The sequence below is a fragment of the Cyprinodon tularosa genome, unplaced genomic scaffold, assembly GCF_016077235.1.
Source record: "Cyprinodon tularosa strain WSP-4 unplaced genomic scaffold, ASM1607723v1 ctg407, whole genome shotgun sequence".
NCBI lineage: Eukaryota > Metazoa > Chordata > Actinopteri > Cyprinodontiformes > Cyprinodontidae > Cyprinodon > Cyprinodon tularosa.
Window position 1 is genome coordinate 304,937 of NW_024039127.1, and position 21,106 is coordinate 326,042.

Below are 21,106 nucleotides of genomic sequence, written 5' to 3' on the forward strand. Positions count from 1 at the left end.
CTGGAAATTAAGTTGAAAAAAGTTAACAATTCAATGAAAAAAGGTAAAAAGTAAAGTTAAAAAGTTAATGAGCCTAGTTAACAAATATATTTAGGTTTATGAACTAAAAAATGTAAGTGCCAAGATCAGCATTAATGACTCTAAGGTTATGTTGTTCCGAAAAAGAAAAAAATTGTGTTTCTGTCACAGTCTTGGTTGTGTTTTATTTAAGCTCAGATTCTAATATCTCTGCAGTGTGGGTACTATCTGATATCTGAGACGATGGTACTGCTGCTGAAGCTCCTCAGAAATGTTACAAAATCACCCAGAACAGCAGTGAGAAGATTGTAATTTATTCTTTTCCCTCTTTGTGCGTCAACTGTTACAGTTGCTAGGCAACAGAGCCTACGGGTGTTGGAAGCCGGAGAAGGCTGGACCTGTTTGAATCCATAGCCAAAACTTTTCCGGTCTCATTATTTTTACGGACCTCCAAGAACCCAGTCCAGGTAGACTGGGTTCTTGGAGGGTGCAGCCTTTGAAATCGAACACACCCACGGCGTTGCCATAGGAACGATTGCTTTCCTTTCCCGTCCGAGGGAAGAGGCTGTCCCATTCACTTAGGCTACGTTCACACTGCAGGCCTTGATGCTCAATTCCAATTATTTTTGTGAAATCCGATTTTTTTTTTGCGTCGCCGTTCACATTTCCAAATATATGCTACTTGTATGTGATCTCCTGTGTGAACTGCAGTCATACAGTGCAAGTGTCCCGCATGCCCAGTAGAGGACGCAATGACGTCACAGGCCAGCGTGCTCTGTGTTTACGGAAGTAAACATGGATGGTAGCGCCGGAGCGCATCTAGCGATCTTTTCCAACCATAAAATCAATCTTTTCAAGATGGTTGAATATAACTACTGCTCTCCGCATCATCGTCCGCAACAGTTGTTGCTTTTCTTGCTGCATCGTCATAGCAAGACCCACAATAGTGACCTTTGTCGGGTATTAATGGCGTTCAGGTCGGATGAATGCGACCTGGCCGTTCAGACGCAGGTCGCATTGAAAAGATCAGATTTGTCTCGTATTCAGGACCGCAGAGCCAAGTGGCCTGGGTCGCATTGGAAAAAATCGGATCTGTGTCGTTCAGACTGCCATGAAAAGATCATCTACAGGTCGCATAAGGGCAAAAAATCGGATTTGGGTCACTTCAGGCTGCTGTCAGTGAGACTCTAGTTAAGCCTGATGGTTAAGGGTCACTGGGGTCAGTGGTTAGGGCCCGGTTTGGGATTCAGCCTAGATCGATTCATTTGATTTCTTGTTCATCTTCTTCTTGTTTAATGGAGGCTGTTCAGTTGCATTACTGCCACCAACTGGTTCCTTCTAGATTCATACTCTTAAATTTGTGATTTGTTCTTGTAGTTTCACAAAGTTGTAACTTTTAAATTTAAATAAAACACCTGATGTAATAAATATTGAAAACATAAAATATTTAATTAATTTAATTTACAAATTCAAACTCCTAATTGTATGTTTTTATCAATAGTTATTTGATGGTACATAATTAAACCACATTATATCCTGATGATGATGTTTCTGTAGGGGGAACTCAGAGAGAACCTATGCATGCAGCATGAAAACTCCATGCAGAAAGATTTGCAGGCAGGGATTCAAACCCAGAACCTTCTTGCTGCAGGACGGGGCTCCAATGTACAGTTTAAAAACCTTCTTGACCTGGTCTCTGTGGCCTTCAGAAATGTGTTTACATGGTAAATAGTGTCTCTGTAGATCCAGGCTCAAGGTTTTAGCCTGCAGTTTGTTCCTGCTCATTCTCAGAGCAGCCATGTGGTGGCGCCACAGAGCCATGTGGTGAACTTAAAGGTGGAAGTAGAATGGCTTTTCTTATTCTCTCTATTCCAGAGTTTGGCTATGAAAAGGTCTAAGATTTTATCAAAACATGCTTTCATGATCTAAGGATTTTTTAAGTTGGGTCTTCAGCTCTTCCAGCTCAATAAAGGGAGACTTTATTCAGTCTCCTCTTCAACTTTGTCCTTTTTATCCTTTTTGAAGACACTTCCGTCTGAGATCCTCCAGCTCAGCTTCATGTCTCCATTCAGCCCCTGATCCTTCAGCATCTGTTTCAGCTGAGACAAGAAGGTTCATTAACTTCATGTAACTATAACAGCTGATCTAAAGGCAGGTTCAAAAGATATCTAAAAATAATTGTATTAGGCTTTCATTCAAAGTTATATCATTGGTGATAAGGATTAGACTGGTAATCTGTTATAGCGGGCATTTGCTTTAAAGGGGAACGCCGTTTTTTTTTCCATTGGTCCCTTGATTTTCTGTTATTCCATCATGTTCTACTCTCCCAGATGAGTTTAGTGTCATTAGGAGCCGTTCTGAAGATATTCCGTTAGGTTATATCCAGTAACGTCTTCCTATGGGCAACGACTTGAAGGCACAAACTAAACTGTTCATCATTTATTCTTTATGGTACGCCAGCATTCAGAACATGGAGGCCATCACTGGCCCCCAGACATCCAGAGTTAGATTTTTTATATTTATATTTTTTTAAACGAATCGGCTCGTGTATGACGTCATCCGTGCGCCGGCTACCGTTCATTCATCCTGTCCGCTGAATTGCTGCTAGTTTTTCTCACATGCCTGGAAGATGTTTAGTGCTGCTACCACAGATGATCTCGCTCTCCAGATGGAACTGAACGATTCAAATTAGAAAGAATGAACAGATTGGTGTGACAATAGAATGGTGTGATGTACATTGGTTAAATAAAGTTAAAAATAAAATAGACTCCCGTCCGGCACGGATGACGTCATACACGCGCCGCTTTGTTTTTAAAAGATATAACTATAAAAAATATAACCGCAAAACTCATATGGGTGAGTAGAACATGATGGAATAACGTAAAATCAAGGGCTTAATGGAAAAAAAACTGCGTTCCCCTTTAAGTGTTGGCGCCGGTTGGATATAAGGAGGGCCGGTCCTCCTTAAATCATAGTGGCCCCAACACTTCCTCTCCGGCTGAAGCTCCTACCTGTGACAGTAAATAACTGAAGGAGCTGAAGCAGTAATCCAATGTTAACTCTCTAAATCAGGGGTCACCAAGGCGGTGCCTGCGGGCACCAAGGGGCCCTCAAGGACCACATGGGGGGCCCTCTTCATCTTCTGAAAACAGAAGAACTCCCCCAGTGGGTTAAGTTTAATTTTTTTTTAATTCTGTTGCTCTTCTTTTTAATCATTTATGTATTATTTCATCATGTTAACTATTTCATCATATTTCAGTGGTTTCAAAATGACAATATTAAAAAGGAAATTTGAAATGAATAAAAGAATAAAATGAGAATAAAAATGAATTTTTATGGATGAGATTTACTGTAGGTGAACACTGATCCCTCCAGTTCATAGGTCAGTATTGGTAGCCCTTCCCATGACTCGGTAGCCATGAAGTAGCCCTCAGCCTTAAAAAGGTTGGTGATGCCTGCTCTAAATGATGCATGCAGCATATACAGCCCTTCCTTCATGCTTATCCTCATGACGGTTGGCATATGGTGACATTTTCTATTTCTTCAAACTATAAAATCCTTTCAACGAACTAAATTATAATAAAACTAAAATACTTTCTTTAAACCAAACTACGATGTTCCTCTTGTCATGATGGGTCTCTAGTGTATAAACCCACATGCAGAACACCACAGAAACGGGGTAGAAGTTTAACAGTTTATTAGGAATGAGCACACAGAATAAACAAGAGCTGGTTCAGGTACAGGTCCGGGACAGCAATCACTGAGGATCTGCAGAGATGGATTGTTTGGTTAGCCAGGCAGCTGAGAAGACTTGATTGATGTTTGATTCAGATTTGTACCTTGATGAGGTTCAGACAGATCACTGGAGAGGGGGAACCAATTGGGTCCAGAGACAGTGGGTTCAGCAGAGAGCTCAGCAGCAGCAGCGTCTAGCTTCAGACTAGAGAGTTTCAGACCTTGAATTGATGTCCTAGCTCTCCCTTGAGAGCTGGCTGGGGAATCCAGACTGATTGTCTTCAGGTTTGGCTTCCTTGGGCAGGCAGGCAGGTTTCCAAGCTAGCTCCTCCAGAGCCACAGACTACAGTCGGACTTTCCTGTGAGCAGAGAAGACAGAGGCAGGTTAGAATCTAGTTACTCTCAAGAGCAGACTGAGACTCTCAACGTGAAACAGAGGCTCAGGTTCCGCTAACCAAAACTGGTCAACACTCCGGCGAAGAAGTCAGGTCTGGCTGCTGCTTATGTAGGAAGTCTCCTGGTGGGCTGATGATCCACAGGTGTGCTGGAGGCTCCAGCCCAGGAGACCCACAGCGCTCTCTGCTGGAGAAAGGTGGCAGATCTCTAGATCCCAAAAGTACCCCCCCCCCTCAACGACCGCCTCTTGGCGGTCCAGAGGAGGTAGACGGAAGGGACTTCTCATAATCCTCAATGAGAGACGGATCAAGGATGAAAGAGCCTGGAACCCAGGTGCGGTCCTCCGGACCATAGCCCTCCCAGTCGACGAGGTACTGCCAACCGCGACCTCGCCGACGGGAGTCCACGATCCGGCGAACAGTGAAAGCCGGGTGGCCGTCAATGTCCCGGGCGGGTGGAGGGGAGTCGAATGGTGGGCACAAGGAACTGGTGAGGACAGGCTTGACTTGTGAGACGTGGAATGTGGGGTGTATCCTGAGAGATGATGGCAGGTGCAGGCGGACGGCAGATGGATTAATTACCTGGGCGATCTTGTATGGGCCGATGAACCTTGGAGAGAGCTTCCTAGACATTGACTTTAACGGGATATCTCGGGTGGACAACCATACCTCTTGACCTGGGGTGTAATTCGGAGCAGGGCGACGCTTGGAATCGGCAGATCTTTTATTGGTGACAGCGGTGCGGTTGAGGGCGGTGATGGTCTCGTTCCAGGTTCTATGGCAACGGCGGATGTGATGGTGGACGGATCTGACTGAAATCTCTCTCTCGTCTGCCGGAAAAAGAGGAGGTTGGTAACCAATGGATACCTGGAAGGGAGACAGACCGGTTGCAGCAGATCTTTGCGAGTTATGGGCGTATTCAACCCAAGCCAGAAACTGACTCCAGTCAGTCGGGTTGTTTCAGGAGAGGCAACGGAGAGTGGACTCGAGCTCTTGGTTCATCCTCTCCGTTTGCCCATTGGTCTGCGGATGATAGCCTGAGGTGAGAGAGATTTTGCAGTTGAGAGCAGAACAGAAAGCTTTCCAGACCTGAGAGATGAACTGGGGACCACGGTCAGAGAGTATTTCTTGAGGTATGCCGTGAAGACGGAAGACATGTTTCACAAGGAGCTGGGCGGTCTGGAATGCTGTGGGTAATTTCCTGAGGGGAACCAGATGACAGGCCTTGGAAAACCGGTCAACAATGGTTAAAATGGCTGACATACCTCTGGAGACAGGGAGACCGGTAACAAAATCCACCGCGATGTGGGACCACGGACGAGTCGGAACAGGAAGAGGACACAGCAGCCTAGAAGGTGGTTGGTGAGTGGGTTTGTTTCTGGAACAGATGGGACAGGCCAGCACGTACTCCTTCACGTCCTTGTGAAGGGACGGCCACCAAAAACGTCGTGTGATGAGGGCGATTGTTCTACTCACACCAGGATGGGCTGAGAACTTGGCTGCGTGCATCCACTGGATGAGACGAGATCTTACTGAAGATGGAACGTAGGTTTTGTTTGGAGGACCATTACCTGGGTCAGGTTCAGAGGCCAAGGCTAGGTTGATGAGATCAGTGATCTCCCAGGAAACGGTTCCAACCGTGCACGAGGCAGGGAGAATAGGCTCGGGTTTTTTCAGGTTGATCAGAGGAGTTGAGACGAGAGAGAGAATCAGGCTTGATGTTTTTGGAACCGGGTCTGTAAGAGATGATAAGGTTGAACCTGGAAAAGAACAGAGACCATCGAGAGTGACGTGGGTTGGATCTTTTTGCCGATTGTAAATAGGCCAGGTTTATGTGATCTGTCCAAACCAAGACAGGATGTTCGGCGCCCTCGAGCCGATGTCTCCACTCCTCCAAGGCGATTTTGATGGCAAGTAGTTCTCTGTCTCCAACATCATAATTTTGTTCGGCAGGTGAGAGTCTGCGTGAAAAAAAAGCACACGGGTGAGTTTTCTGGTCTGAATCTGATTGCTGAGACATAACAGCTCCAACACCGGAGTCAGAGGCATCCACCTCTAAGATGAATTGCTTAGAGGGGTCAGGCTGGATCAGGATGGGTGCTCTGGAAAAAGAGTTTTAAGTTTCTTAAATGCTGCTTCAGCTTCTGGTGTCCACTGAAAGGTCTTCTTTACAGAAGTCAGAGCCGTGAGAGGTAGAGCTGTTTGGCTGTAATTACGGATGAAACGTCTGTAGAAATTGGCGAACCCCAGGAATCTTTGAAGTTGCTTACGGTTTTTCGGGAGTCGGCCAGTCCAGAACTGCTTTAATTTTGTCTTCAGATGGCTTCACCTGCCCGCCCTCGAGCACAAACCCTAGAAACGTAACAGAAGGTTGGTGAAATTCACATTTTTCAGCCTTTACGAAGAGTTTGTTTTCTAGCAGCCTCTGAAGAACCAGCCGAACATGTCTCTTGTGATCAGAGAGATTCTTTGAATAGATCAGGATGTCGTCAATGTATACAAAAACAAAAACATTCAGAAAGTCTCTGAGGACGCCGTTGACTAGAGCTTCTAAACAGGCAGGAGCATTTGTAAGACCGAAAGGCATGACCAAATATTCGAATTGGCCTATGGGTGTCTTAAATGCTGTTTTCCATTCATCTCCTTCCCTTATTCTAAGGAGATGATATGCGTTTCTTAAGTCGAGTTTGGTGAATACTGTCGCTCCTTGGACAGGTTCAAGAGCTGATGCTAGTAATGGTAGGGGATACTTATTTTTGACGGTTATTTGATTCAATCCTCTGTACTCTATACAGGGTCGGAGGGAACCGTCCTTTTTTCCCACAAAAAAGAAACCAGCACCAAGAGGAGATGAAGATGGTCGAATAATACCAGCAGCAAGTGACTCATTTATGTACTTTTCCATGGTTTCACGCTCAGGTTTAGAGATATTGAATAATCTACTACTGGGAAAGGGAGCTCCTGGTAATAGATCAATGGCGCTGTCATATGGTCTGTGAGGTGGAAGAGACGTCGCACTGACCTTACTGAAGACTGGAGCCAAATCATGATACTCGGGAGGAACAGAAGAAAGGTCAGGAGAGTCCATCTCCCCCCTACCTCTAGGGGACTGAATAGCAGGAGCTGCAGAGCGAAGACATGACTCGTGACAGGAAGTGGACCAAGACTCAATCAATGAGGTTTCTCTCACAACCAGAGTCTATGAAGGCTGACAAAGTGAGAGTTTGATCAGAAGCGAATAAGGTTGCAGGTAACAGTAAGTGAGGAGATTTCTCAGATTTTAGATGGTCCGTCAGCCTCCTCACATCCTCTGACGGACCCCGGCTTTTGACTTAGCCGGGCATGTAGCAATAAAGTGGCCAGGCTCACCACAATACAGACACAGATTCCCCTTGAATCTTCGCTGTCTTTCTTCGCGTGAAAGCCTTGTATGCCCAATCTGCATGGGTTCGATCTCCGCTCCTTCTGTGGATGGGGAAAAAAGGTGATTGGCATGAACAGGAGCTGGAGAAGATTGACTCTTAATCCTTGGTCTGGTACTGGGCTCTGGGGATCCAGAAAAAACAGAAGCATTGTTAGATGCAGGCGTAGCAACAGAAAAATTTAGGCTTCTTTGCCTTGAATTGTTTCTAGTTCGGAGTCTGTTATCCAACCGGATAGTTAACCTGATTAGATCTTCCAAACTAGCTGGTTCGTCAATGTGGCAAGTTCGTCTTTGATGTTTTCATTTAAAGCCTTAAAATAGGCACTTTTAAGTGTGCACTCATTCCAGCCTGAGGCGGCGGCTTTAACCCGGAGGTCAATGGAGAACTCTGCCACCGTCTGATTTCCCTGCTTTAAACAGAGCAAGGCTCGGGAGTCAATAGTTTTGTCAGAATCTTGATTGAAAACTTGAGAAAACTCAGTTAAAAATTCGGAAAAGGTACATGAAAAGCTGGATTCAGAAGAAAACCTTGCCTCCGCCCATTCTAGAGCTCGACCTGTGAGTTGAGAGAGAATGAAGGCAATTTTCTTCTTATCGTTAGGAAAACTGGCGGGTGAGTGTTCAAAAAGTAAACGACACTGGAACAAAAATCCTTTACATTTGGTTTGACTACCTGAAAATCTTTCAGGAAGGCTCGGACGGAATTCCGGAAGTGACGTGACAGTCTCTGACCTTTGAGGCGGAAGTGGAAGTCGGGCAGGCGCGGCATTAGCATTTCTCATGTAGCCGGCATATTCCTGCAAGACTTGATTCTGATGTTCAATACAGGTGTTTAACTCACGGAGGGTTTCCGCATGTCCATGGATTTGGGCAGCCTGCTCATCTATCATCCTCCGGAGGTGATCTGCTGGGTTTTGATTATGGCCGGAGTGTTCTGTCAAGATGGGTCTCTAGTGTATAAACCCACATGCAGAACACCACAGAAACGGGGTAGAAGTTTAACAGTTTATTAGGAATGAGCACACAGAATAAACAAGAGCTGGTTCAGGTACAGGTCCGGGACAGCAATCACTGAGGATCTGCAGAGATGGATTGTTTGGTTAGCCAGGCAGCCGAGAAGACTTGATTGATGTTTGATTCAGATTTGTACCTTGATGAGGTTCAGACAGATCACTGGAGAGGGGGAACCAATTGGGTCCAGAGACAGTGGGTTCAGCAGAGAGCTCAGCAGCAGCAGCGTCTAGCTTCAGACTAGAGAGTTTCAGACCTTGAATTGATGTCCTAGCTCTCCCTTGAGAGCTGGCTGGGGAATCCAGACTGATTGTCTTCAGGTTTGGCTTCCTAGGGCAGGCAGGCAGGTTTCCAAGCTAGCTCCTCCAGAGCCACAGACTACAGTCGGACTTTCCTGTGAGCAGAAAAGACAGAGGCAGGTTAGAATCTAGTTACTCTCAAGAGCAGACTGAGACTCTCAACGTGAAACAGAGGCTCAGGTTCCGCTAACCAAAACTGGTCAACACTCCGGCGAAGAAGTCAGGTCTGGCTGCTGCTTATGTAGGAAGTCTCCTGATGGGCTGATGATCCACAGGTGTGCTGGAGGCTCCAGCCCAGGAGACCCACAGCGCTCTCTGCTGGAGACAGGTGGCAGATCTCCAGATCCCAACACCTCTTATATTTGGAGAATTTATGTTTGAATATTTTGCAGAAATCTGTTGCGTTGCATGATGGGGTTTAGCATCTGTTTACATTATTATTATTTACTTATTATTCCATTTTGTTGCCCTCATGGCGCCTAGACTGGCAGTGAACGAAGAGCTGCCTGTCTGCCTCTAGATTGTTTTATGTTGGTGTTTTTAACAACACTCAGGCTGACGTTATAGATCTAGTATGTGTGACTGGGAGTCTGGCTGGCTTCGTGTAAATGTCGACGTTATGCAGCAGCAGCCGCTGTGGCGTCTGTGTTTAAAACCAGAGCAAGTAAAACCGCATTACAGAAGTGTTGGTGATGGTTGTCTGGTGATGCTTGAAGATAGATCGGTTAATCCACAATGTGGATTCGTATCGTGTTTCACATCAGAGACGCAGTTTAACTGCAGACAGATAGCGGGCCGGTGTACATGGAAAAATGCCAGGGCCAAAACTGGTTTCCAGTCCGACCCTGCATGTTTATGTAAGGCCGTCCTACGTGCTCATCCCCATTTTCATTTACCAGTGGTGAGTCTGACATAGTGGGAAAATTGAAAATCTTCTTTTGAAAACTTGTATTAGTGATGCAAAAAGTAACTTTCATACAGAGCGTTGACGAGGAGAAACGGGCTTGTGCACGCTCTAACACGCGTTCAATAGGCGTTCCCTCTCAGTAGGGGGTACAGGGTGGTGCATGTGCATTTTATTTTTTAAAGTGGAGAGGGTGGGTCTTTTCAAAAATTCATTAAAATCCTCCACTATACCTTTAAGCTGGTAAATAACATGGTCTGTCAATGGAATTAGCATTTTTGTCCTTAAAGTAAGATGATCAGATATGATGTACCTGAAATAAGATAATGGATTTTTTTTCTTATTTGAAACATAAATAATCTCATCTTATCTTAATCTATCAGCAAATTATCACACTTATCTGCTGAAACCAGGAAAATGAAATTACTTAGAATTTTGTAAAAAACTTTTATGTGTTCAGAAACTAAACTTTATGCTTGATTTCCTGCCCTGTCAGATGTTCTGGATTCTGTCTGGACCAGATCTAGAGTCAGAGTTTGTCTTTTAACTTCAAGCAATGGTTTCCATCCTACGATCGGTCAACAACCTAAACAACAAATCACTACAGGAACAGAGACTCCAGAGCCTCCGGAGGATTTACCTGCTGCAGCAGGGTCTCCTGCGTAGCCGGGTCGTTCAGGTCCATAGAGGAGCTGGGAAGCACTTTCAGTCTCACCACATGCTGTTTTTTTACTTTAAAGATATTAAATTAAATTGATGTTTATTCACATAATGACATCTATAATAAATATATTGTCATGTTCCAATAATAATTATTTTTTAAGATATACCTTCATTCAATCATTTTCCATTTCCTTGTTAACATTTATCGATGTACTTTGTACACAGACAGAGAATCCATGGAAAAGAATCAGAAATCAGACCCAACTAGAAAAAGCTTTTTGAGTTTTCATCAACTTGAAACTAGACTAAAACATTTGCAAATTGAATTACCTCATTGTGAATAAAACTAATAGGCATTTTTCTCAAAAAGATTAAAACTAAACGTTTATAGTCTTCCAAAAACAGCCCTGGTTTATGTTTATGATAAACTTGTTTTTGTTCATTTAAACATCAACAAACGCTGATGCTTAATGGATAGCAGCCATAGAGGAGACTGTGCTTACCTTCACAGACGGCCACAGCAGTATTCTCACAGTTATATGACCCAAACTCGCTGTGACCACAGTCAAGCAGGCTGCCCTCGGATCCAGAACACCGCAGGTTAGTCAGGTGGATGCTCCCATCTGCTGGAGCGTATGCTTTAATGGGAGCTCCATAGGCCCGGTCACAGCCCAGCTCCCTGCACACAACCTCAGCATCATCCATGTCCCAGCTGCTGCCACACACCGATCCCCAGGTCTGGCCGTCGTAGACCTCCACCCGACCAGAACACCTGCTCGGACCAGTCAGTCTAACCGGAGCGGCTGTTTTAAGAGACACATTTGATGGTCAGTCACCGGGGTTAAAGATGTTTCCTGTGAATGACTGCTGTTTATCCCAAAGGCCCAGATTTCCTCAATATCTGCGTCAGCTCTTCTTTGATGTTGGTGCCGGTGCCTCTCATCTTCCTCCTGAGATGACCCCATAGATCAGGAGTGTCAAACTGGTTCCAGAAAGGGAAGCATTTTGACACAGTAGCACCAGACTCCAGTCATTTCATCAAGTCATCATGTTCAGATTGGACTCACTTGATGAGATGACTGGAGTCTGGTGCTATTGCTTGGTTGGAAAGAAAACCTGCAGCCACACGGCCCTTTCTGGAACCAGTTTGACCCCCCTGCCATAGATTCTCAGTGAGGTTCAGGTCTGGCCAGCTGGGTGGCCAGTAGAGCACTGTGAGGCATGGACATCAAACCAGGCGGTATGGGCGGAGACCAGGTCCTGCATCTCCATGCAGATCCTCAGCAGAATGAACCTCTAAAACACTCTGGTAGGCTGTTGACAGTCAGCATTGCAGTTAAGAACATTTACAAGCTTTTGCATCTGGACATTGCAGCAAAAACAGTAAAAAAAAAAAAAAGTATATCAAAACTGTTAAAAAAATACTGGAAAATTGGGTTTTCATCGTCTATTATTGTCATTGTCTGCCCTGTCACTCATCTGCCTAACTCTGCCCGGTCTCTAATTATCACTCATCTCATCCACCTGCGTCTGTTCCTTTACATTCGGCTCAGCCCAGCTATCAAGGCCAGATCATTGTTTGTTTGTGTTCTCTCATGCCTGTCGGTTCTGTTAGTTTTAGTCGGTTCCAGGGTTCCTGTCCTGGTTCCTGGTGGCCAGTGGATTTAGAGGGTTTTCGTGTCTGTCTTGTCCTCTGATCGTGTCCTGGTCCTTCAGTCAGTTTTTTTCCCCGTAAGCCTGGCTCCAAGCTGGAGACCAGTTTGAAGTTTCCTGCAGAAATCCCAGTACCATGTCTTGTCTCCATCCCTCAACCACTGACCCTGCCTGTCCTGCATCTGTGCGTGTCTGTCTGCTTCTGGACCCGTTCTAACGCTGAACCTGCCTAAACGCTCTAAGGATTCCTGGAACCCCGGATCTATCTGATCCTCAGTGGATCGGAACCCCTGGTCGGACTACAGACCGATTGGATCTCGGAACTGTTCCTGTCTGATCTGTTTTCTCCTGACCTGGATCTGTTTCCTGCAAGTTCTCTGGGGCTGCAGCATCAGGGACACTCTGGGCGACAAACGTAGCGTCGGGTTAGAAGTCCATCAGCTGGATCTTTCTAGGCAGATGGACGGATCTGTGACACCAGATAGTCAGAGATGGTGGCCCCGCCCTCCTGCAGCCTCCGCGGTCCACAGGTCCGCGCTTCTGTTTTTTTGTCTGTTTAGTTTTAAATAAACATTTTGAACTTTCCTACCGACTGTCTCTCCTTGAATACTGGGTCCGTCTTTCCTGTTATGACAATTATTGGACTAAAGCAGGACAAAATCAGACCGACCAAACAGCCCAGTTTTCAATAACTATTTCTGGAGGACCGACCAGATTTAGCATTTAGATGACTTCTGACCTGAATATTTCACACTGGACCTCAAGCAACTCTGGTTCTGTTCTTCACCCGTGGACCTTGATTCCCAAATGAAAGGAACTTCCTCCTTTAGAAACATGTACCTTGGACCACTGGCCAGCAGTCCAGTCCTTCTTCCCCTGTGGCCTTGTTAAGACGCTTCCTACGTTGGCTCAGGCTCAGAAGTGGATTTTAACCAAGGAACCCAACAGTTGTAGCCCGTCTCCTGCATTTGTCTGAATGTGGTCGTTTTTGAAGCGGTGTCTCCCCAACCGACATAAACCGTTGTAAAGATGTCATGATATGCATCCAAACAGCGCCTGCATTTGGCTGAAACGTGAAAGGTCAAGAGTCGTAATATTGAAATAATTGAGAATATCTTGAAAACCCAATTTTCTACATCTATTATTAGACTAAAGGGGACAAAATCCGACCAATCACGGACCGACCAGATTTTCTTTAGGAAGTTTCACCCTTTCTGGATCTCAGCCAGGTACTTCAATCTTCTCTGTTTTATAATCTGATCTGAGAAGCTGATCTCTTCTGCTGGTGCATCTTCTGCCACATTTCGTCCTTCCAGCAGACTTTCCTCTGATATGCTTGGACACAGCTCTCAGAACAGCCTTGGTGATGAACTTTGTGGCTTACTCACCCTATGGAGGATATCAGTGAAGGTGTTCTGACCACTAATCAGGTCAGCTTCCATGTTGAACTGAACTGAAGCAATTTAATGACACCTAAGAAAACCTTTGACTTTAGCAGCCGATTACTGTGTGACATTCAGTTTAAAACATTCATGCTCTGCAGTATTTGAGCTGATTTATTCATGGTATTTCTTATTTTTATTCATGTTTTCACAGGATTTACCAACATGAAGCCTTAATTATGTCAAAATAAATTAATTAACCATAAATAATAAATTAATTAACCAAATGCTTGAAATCATTGAAACTGTTGTCCCTGAATCTATAATCTATTAAAGTTCGACCTTCAATGTTGACAGAAATTAAACAACTTTTCCATAATATTCTGTTTTTTGGAAATTGTCAGTAGATGGAGCAGATCCTCTGATTTCTGACACGACAGCAGGTTAGATATGAAATATTTCCTGCTTTTAAAGCATCATTTAATGCCTGTACCGAGTGGAGGAGCCACACATCATGATCCATTATGTTTAAATGTTATCCAAATGTCCTCTTACCACAGATGACGCCGGCGTCGTCGTTGTGTCCACAGTTATGGGTCCCAAAGCCCGGGTGGGAGCATTCAAACAGACTGTTCTCGCTTCCTAAACAGCCCATTTCATCGAGCCAGATGGATCCGGTTCCTGGACCAAAGTGGGCCATGGCCGGTGCGCTCACCGCCGGTCCGCAGCCCAGCTGTCTGCAGAGAACCTCAGCTTCGTTCATGTCCCAGGCATCATCACATACTGTTCCCCAGGAACCGCTAGAGTAAACTTCCACCCTTCCAGAGCACCTTGTTGGACCGATTAATCTGACCTCTGTTGGTGGACACAAATGAAACTGGTCTTATTATCTGTTAGTGTTCCTCAGGAACACCAGTGAGATCATTTCACCTTAAACATTTAAGCACTCTAGACTAAATTAATGAAATGCTTTCAACTTCTCTGTCCACTTTCAGCAAAAGATCTTCTCCAAACATAGCGGCTCCCACAGAGAAATAATCTTTGAAGGCAGGATGGTAATCTGGATGAACTGACTGCACAGACCATGTTTTCAGGAGGACTTTCTCACTTCAACATATATTCTAACTACTTTCTACCCGCTGATCACAGCTAATTGAACACAGGAGCAGCAGAAGCATCAGACGCATCTGGACTCACTTTACTGGACGCGCTTCAGGAGCATCAAATGCTCTTGTGGCTTGTCTTGACTTTTATGTATATACACTATATTGCCAAAAGTATTTGCTCACCCATCCAAATTATTGGAATCAGGTGTTCCAATCACTTCCATGGCCACAGGTGTATAAATTCAAGCACCTAGGCATGCAGACTGTTTTTACAAACATTTGTGAAAGAATGGGTCGCTCTCAGGAGCTCAGTGAATTCCAGCGAGGAACTGTGATAGGATGCCACCTGTGCAACAAATCCAGTCGTGAAATTTCCTCGCTCCTAAATATTCCACAGTCAACTGTCAGCTGTATTATAAGAAAATGGAAGTGTTTGGGAACGACAGCAACTCAGCCACGAAGTGGTAGGCCACGTAAACTGACGGAGCGGGGTCAGCGGATGCTGACGCGCATAGTGCGAAGAGGTCGCCAACTTTCTGCAGAGTCAATCACTACAGACCTCCAAACTTCATGTGGCCTTCAGATTAGCTCAAGAACAGTGCGCAGAGAGCTTCATGGAATGGGTTTCCATGGTCGAGCAGCTGCATCCAAGCCATACATCACCAAGTGCAATGCAAAGCGTCGGATGCGGTGGTGTAAAGCACGCCGCCACTGGACTCTAGAGCAGTGGAGACGCGTTCTCTGGAGTGACGAATCGCGCTTCTCCATCTGGCAATCTGATGGACGGGTCTGGGTTTGGCGGTTGCCAGGAGAACGGTACTTGTCTGACTGCATTGTGCCAAGTGTAAAGTTTGGTGGAGGGGGGATTATGGTGTGGGGTTGTTTTTCAGGAGCTGGGCTTGGCCCCTTAGTTCCAGTGAAAGGAACTCTGAATGCTTCAGCATACCAAGACATTTTGGACAATTCCATGCTCCCAACTTTGTGGGAACAGTTTGGAGCTGGCCCCTTCCTCTTCCAACATGACTGTGCACCAGTGCACAAAGCAAGGTCCATAAAGACATGGATGACAGAGTCTGGTGTGGATGAACTTGACTGGCCTGCACAGAGTCCTGACCTCAACCCGATAGAACACCTTTGGGATGAATTAGAGCGGAGACTGAGAGCCAGGCCTTCTCGTCCAACATCAGTGTGCGACCTCACAAATGCGCTTCTGGAAGAATGGTCAAAAATTCCCATAAACACACTCCTAAACCTTGTGGACAGCCTTCCCAGAAGAGTTGAAGCTGTTCTAGCTGCAAAGGGTGGACCGACGTCATATTGAACCCTATGGATTAGGAACGGGATGTCACTTAAGCTCATATGTGAGTCAAGGCAGGTGAGCAAATACTTTTGGCAATATAGTGTATGTTTCAATCCAGGAGGACGGTGCCAGTGGCAACAGCTGGTCCATCATTTAATGTAAAGGTTTTCTACATCACAACTTATCCAGGTGATGTGATTCAACCTCTCATTCACTACATTCATGTTTTTGGAAGAAAAAAAAACGTTCTCCTTCCATTAACCTTTTCCAATGTGATACTTAAAAATGCAAAAAAAGCGACCGTGATGGAAACATGTCATGCTGAGTCGAACCCTCAGGGCCTTTCTTCGCCTTCAGAGAAGGCTGAAGAAACTCAGAAGAGAAAAAATAATAATTTAAAATTATTGTAACATGTGAATTTAATGAATCTATTAAATTTGTCATTAAATGTCCTGTTGAAGATAATCCACTGGACTTTGTTTTCCAATTTTGAAGACGTTTAAGTTCCCATCCAGGAAGCTTTTTCAATTCAAAATGCCTGAATCGGTATTGAGCTCCAGGCTTACAGAGTCGCCCAATGAAGCCTGTAATGGATTAGAAAACATGCAAATTAAACTGGAAGAACAGATTCACCCTTCGTAATGGGGGGTCGTTAGGGTCATTTTTGGCCTGGCTGACCAAGCCAGATGTTTTGCTCCCCTGCATAGCTATGGGGGTTGAGATGATAGCAGCAAGCTGGAGGTTTCTTCCTGTTCAAAGGGAGTTTTTCCTCTCCACTGTCGCTACAAGCATGCTTAGTGTGAGGGATTGCTGAAGAGTCAATGAGTCGATGCAATCAGCTGGTTTTCCTTAGATAGAAAACTTTGAATCAATCTGACTGGATGATCTGGTGAACTGGAAAGTGACCTGAGATGACATGATGTGAATTGGAGCTATAGAAATAAACTGAATAGAACTGAAGGAAGCAAATCTATTCCAACATTGTAGGTTCAAAGGACAAACTGTACAACGCTGCCATCGGCCACAAAGAAAGGCTGGCAGATGGATTCAGTTTTCATCTAATAATTTAGGCCTGTGTTATAAACCATTTATTATTCACATGGGATTGATAGGATTGACATGGGCCGACGGTGGCGTTGGATGTTGGAGTTTGCCCTGAAATCGAAGGATTGACGGTTCAAGCCCCGACTCCAACTCTCAGTGTCGTTGTGTCCTTGGGCAAGACACTTCACCTGCATTGTCTACTGATGGTGGTCAGAGGGTGGCGCCAGTGTACGGCAGCCCCGCTTCTGTCAGTGAGCCCCAGGGCAGCTGTGGCTACAGTGTAGCTCGCCATCATCAGTGTGTGAGTGAGGGTGAATGAATGTAGTGTAAAGCGCTTTGGTCAAGTGTCCTGACTTGAATAAAGGCGCCATATAAGTACAGGACATTTACCATTAAGGCCCAGGGAGACTTTTGGGTTGGAGATTTGTTGTGTGTAAAAACTTTTATGCAAACGGCCTGTTATTTAATGTAGCCAATCACTTCTAGCTTTGCATTTTTCCAAAAGGTGTTTATTTCCAATCTTAGCATGTAAAGAATTTAGGAGGTGTTGTAGAAACATTTTTTATTTTTTTTACTTTGTTGTAGAAACATTTATTTATTTTTTTTATTTTGTTGTAGAAACATTTAAACATAAACTGCGATTTCGGATTATGTCATGGTTTCATGGCGCTGTCCATGGTGCTGACTGTAGATGATCTAGTCGACAGCATTGGCTGTTCCTCGGTGACAATAATCTCAGATGATTTTCTGGGGGGCTCATTAGATCGCAGATTTTGGTATATTTGATCACCTATGTGACCTGAATCATACTCAGTGTTTTGTTGATAATTTAGAGAAGGTGTCTCATTGAATGTGTTTTTAGAATGTTTTTTCTGTTTGTCTGCTGAAAGCCCAACCATGGAGCTCATGGTTCTCAACTGATGTCATGTGACCCTCAGAACATGTAACTTCCTTTCAGCTCTGTCAGTAGAAATTGATCAAACAAATCCATCGTTATGGTTGATGCTCCGTCTGTTGGTTTCCTCTAATAGCTTGAGGAGACATTCTCCATGTATAGCTGGTAAACTGGTGCTCTTACCTTCACAGATGACACTAGCATCTTCTCCATGTCCACAGTTATGATTTCCAAATCCTGCATGGGAACACTCAGGCAAACTGCTTTCACTTCCCACACATCCCACATCATCCAGCCAGATCTGTCCGCTTCCTTCCCCAAAGTGTGCCATCATGGGGGCGCTCTTCGCGCTCCCACAGCCCGCCTGTCTGCAGACCACAGCAGCGTCATGGAGGTCCCAGGCATCATCACACACCGTCCCCCAAACACCATTATGTTGGACTTCGACTCTCCCGGAACACACAGAAGGTCCAACTAGTCGGATCTGGGCGTCAGCTGGCAGAGACACAGCGGGAAACAAGAGGAAACATGAAGGATGCTTCTGGGTTTGGGTCAAAGCTGGAGAAATAATCTTTGTTTATTTTAGAAGTTTCTACTGAACAGGAATGGATTCCTCTGAAATCTCTGTGACTCATCAGAAGGTTCTGATCATTTGGACCTTAGGATCCCATCCAGACTACAGCCGGCCCAGCAGAGCATCATCCACCATGCAAATTTCACACAACCTGCTTCTAAAGATATGAGCCTGAGCTGAAAGGAGGGAGGATTAGACGAATTTAAATTCTACTCTGCTGGTCTGAATATCAGCATTAACCCGGTTTGCACAAAGATTTGAATGTTTTTAATATTTTAATCTGGGATCCTGCAGATTAACTCAGACTTCGTTTGTCATCATGGCTTCAACTCAGCTGTTTACAGGAGCAGCTGATAAGACCAGTAAAACCAGTGGATCAGAACCAGCAGATGAGTTAACTCCTCAGATCATTCATGACTGGAAACTCCAACTGGACTTTAGGAAATTGTTTCCATTTCCTCTTCAGTCAGACTCTGGGACCTTGATCAGCAATCACCCCAAGACCACCATGATCAGTTTCCCTTCTATTGCACTTTCCATTAAACATGTTTAGATGCAGCTCGCTGTGACCAGCAAGCCAGTTTAGAAACAAAACTCCTTCCTCTGCACAGCTCTCCACTCAGCATGATTGATGCACAACAACAGGATGACAATAGAAGCTTAAAATCACTTTCTATTGGTCAGTAGAGGAAGTGGCTGAGAGGAGGCAGCTGTCCAAGCTTCCATCCATCATGGACGCCACCTTCCAGCCTCTGCAGCAGACTGGAGAGGAGCTGAGCAGCTCCTTTAGTCAAAGACTTTTACAGCCTGTTTGGAAAAAGGAGCTACTGCAGGTCATTCATCCCTGCTGCAACCAGACTCTACAATGAGATGCTACAACTGCTGCAATGGAGAATAATTTCTATTTAATACCCTGTGCAATAACCTGGTTCTCTATATCTGACACCCAGTGCAATAACTATATATATATAAATATCCATCTATATAAATATCCATGCAAACCCTGTATAATGATCCTACTATAAAAAAAGCTGCCATATGTGGACTGACTGCTCCTTTATCTTCCTTTGGCTCCTTCTTCCTCTTTGACTATTTGAGCTGATTTAACGATTAAATTTCTCCACTGTGAGATCAATAGACAATCAATAATCTTCCACACATCTGTCAATAAATGCAACATGGCGAGATTCCTCCTAGAACCTACTTGAACATCTGCTTAAATGTGTTAAAGGTGCTAAATTATAATTTCTATTTAATTATTTATCCTTTCTTACTTTTTGCTTCCTGCAGCGAAACAACAGAAACAGAAGTTCTTAAAGTTTTATCCTGGATTAAACATCATTTCCTACCTGATGTAGCGAGTAGGATCAGCAGAACCTTCTCCATCCTTCCGCTGGTTTGGCTCCTAAAGTCTGACTTCAGAATTTTTAATTCTCCAATTTTAACAACAACATGCAAAATTAGGACTTACTTATTTGCATTTCAGACGTCATGTTTATTTTGAGATCTGCCTTAAAAAGAAAACAGTGGAATGATTTTTACATCCCAGATCACTGATTTGACTGCAGGAGCTTGAGAACCAGAACAAACAGCAGCTGACTCAGTATCGAGCTCTAAAAATATTCTCCATGGACAGCTGGAGATAAATATAACTATATACATTTGTATTATTTATTTACATGATGAAAAGCAAAAGGAAAGTCATTAACAGGATAAAACAAACCAACAACTCAAAACACAATAGAGGGCCTGGTGTGCAGGGTGTCCTCTGCCTCTTTGAACTGCTTCACACTATCAGACAGATACATTTCTAAAAAACTATCAAACATAGGATATGCATGGCCTGCCTGGCACACAGGAAGTGGCGTTAGCTGCTGGCGCTAATAACTGTCACAAAACGGGACAGATGGACCCAGTATTCAGAGACAGACGGTAGGAAAGTTCAAAACGTTTATGAAAATAAAAACAGAACAGAACTGAAGCAGGATACTGAGGATCTGCAGATGCGATGCAGGAGGGGGGCAAGGCACCGCCCAATCACTGACTCTCTGGTTTAGGGAGAAACACAGGTTAGTGACCATGATCATCTGAACAGAAGATGATTATTAGAGTGAGTCACTTACCTGGTTAAACTGCTCAGTCCATCCTCTCAACCTTAGGCAGGATTGGACGATGCACTGCCAACGAGAAGCGGCCCAGAGCCGCCCAGAGCGTCCCCGATGCTGCATGCCCAGTGAGCAGGCTGGACTCCGATCCAGGACAGGGTATCAGATCAGACTGGAGTGGTTCTGGAATCCAATCAGGAATAGAGAGATCGGAGTTCTAGGATTCCATCAGAGCGTGAAGGCAGGTTCAGAGTCCCGGCCGTCGAGCATCCAGCTCAAACAGAAAGGCACAGAGAGGCAGAATCCCGCAGGAGTCCAACCGAGGTTCAGGTGAACAGATCAGGCAGGGACAGACAGGGCCAGTGGGGGAGAGGGAACGGAATCAGGAGAACAGAATAACTCGGGGAAACGCTGAAACGCTCTCACCACTGGTTAGGGATTAAACTAGCCTGAAGACATGGGCTGAAAAGTAATCTCCTACTGGAGACAGGGACATAAACACTAACAGAAGGCAAACAATGATCTGGCCCTGATAGCTGGGCTGGACTGAATATAAGGCAGAGCCGACAGGTGAGTGAAATGAGGAATTAACACTAGA

General features: G+C 44.8%; 1 protein-coding gene across 1 annotated transcript; it reads right to left on the reverse strand.

The window, feature by feature from the left end:
- Positions 1 to 1,209: 1,209 nt before the first annotated feature.
- Positions 1,210 to 19,823, reverse strand: LOC119791970 (soluble scavenger receptor cysteine-rich domain-containing protein SSC5D-like). Its single transcript, XM_038298377.1, has 6 exons — positions 19,753 to 19,823; positions 18,013 to 18,324; positions 14,040 to 14,339; positions 10,953 to 11,252; positions 10,427 to 10,518; positions 1,210 to 2,117 (listed from the first exon to the last, which is right to left on the reverse strand). Exons 1-6 carry the CDS (start codon positions 19,787 to 19,789, stop codon positions 1,998 to 2,000), a joined length of 1,161 nt encoding a protein of 386 aa, XP_038154305.1. The 5' UTR covers positions 19,790 to 19,823; the 3' UTR covers positions 1,210 to 1,997.
- Between the last annotated feature and the right edge of the window lie 1,283 nt (positions 19,824 to 21,106).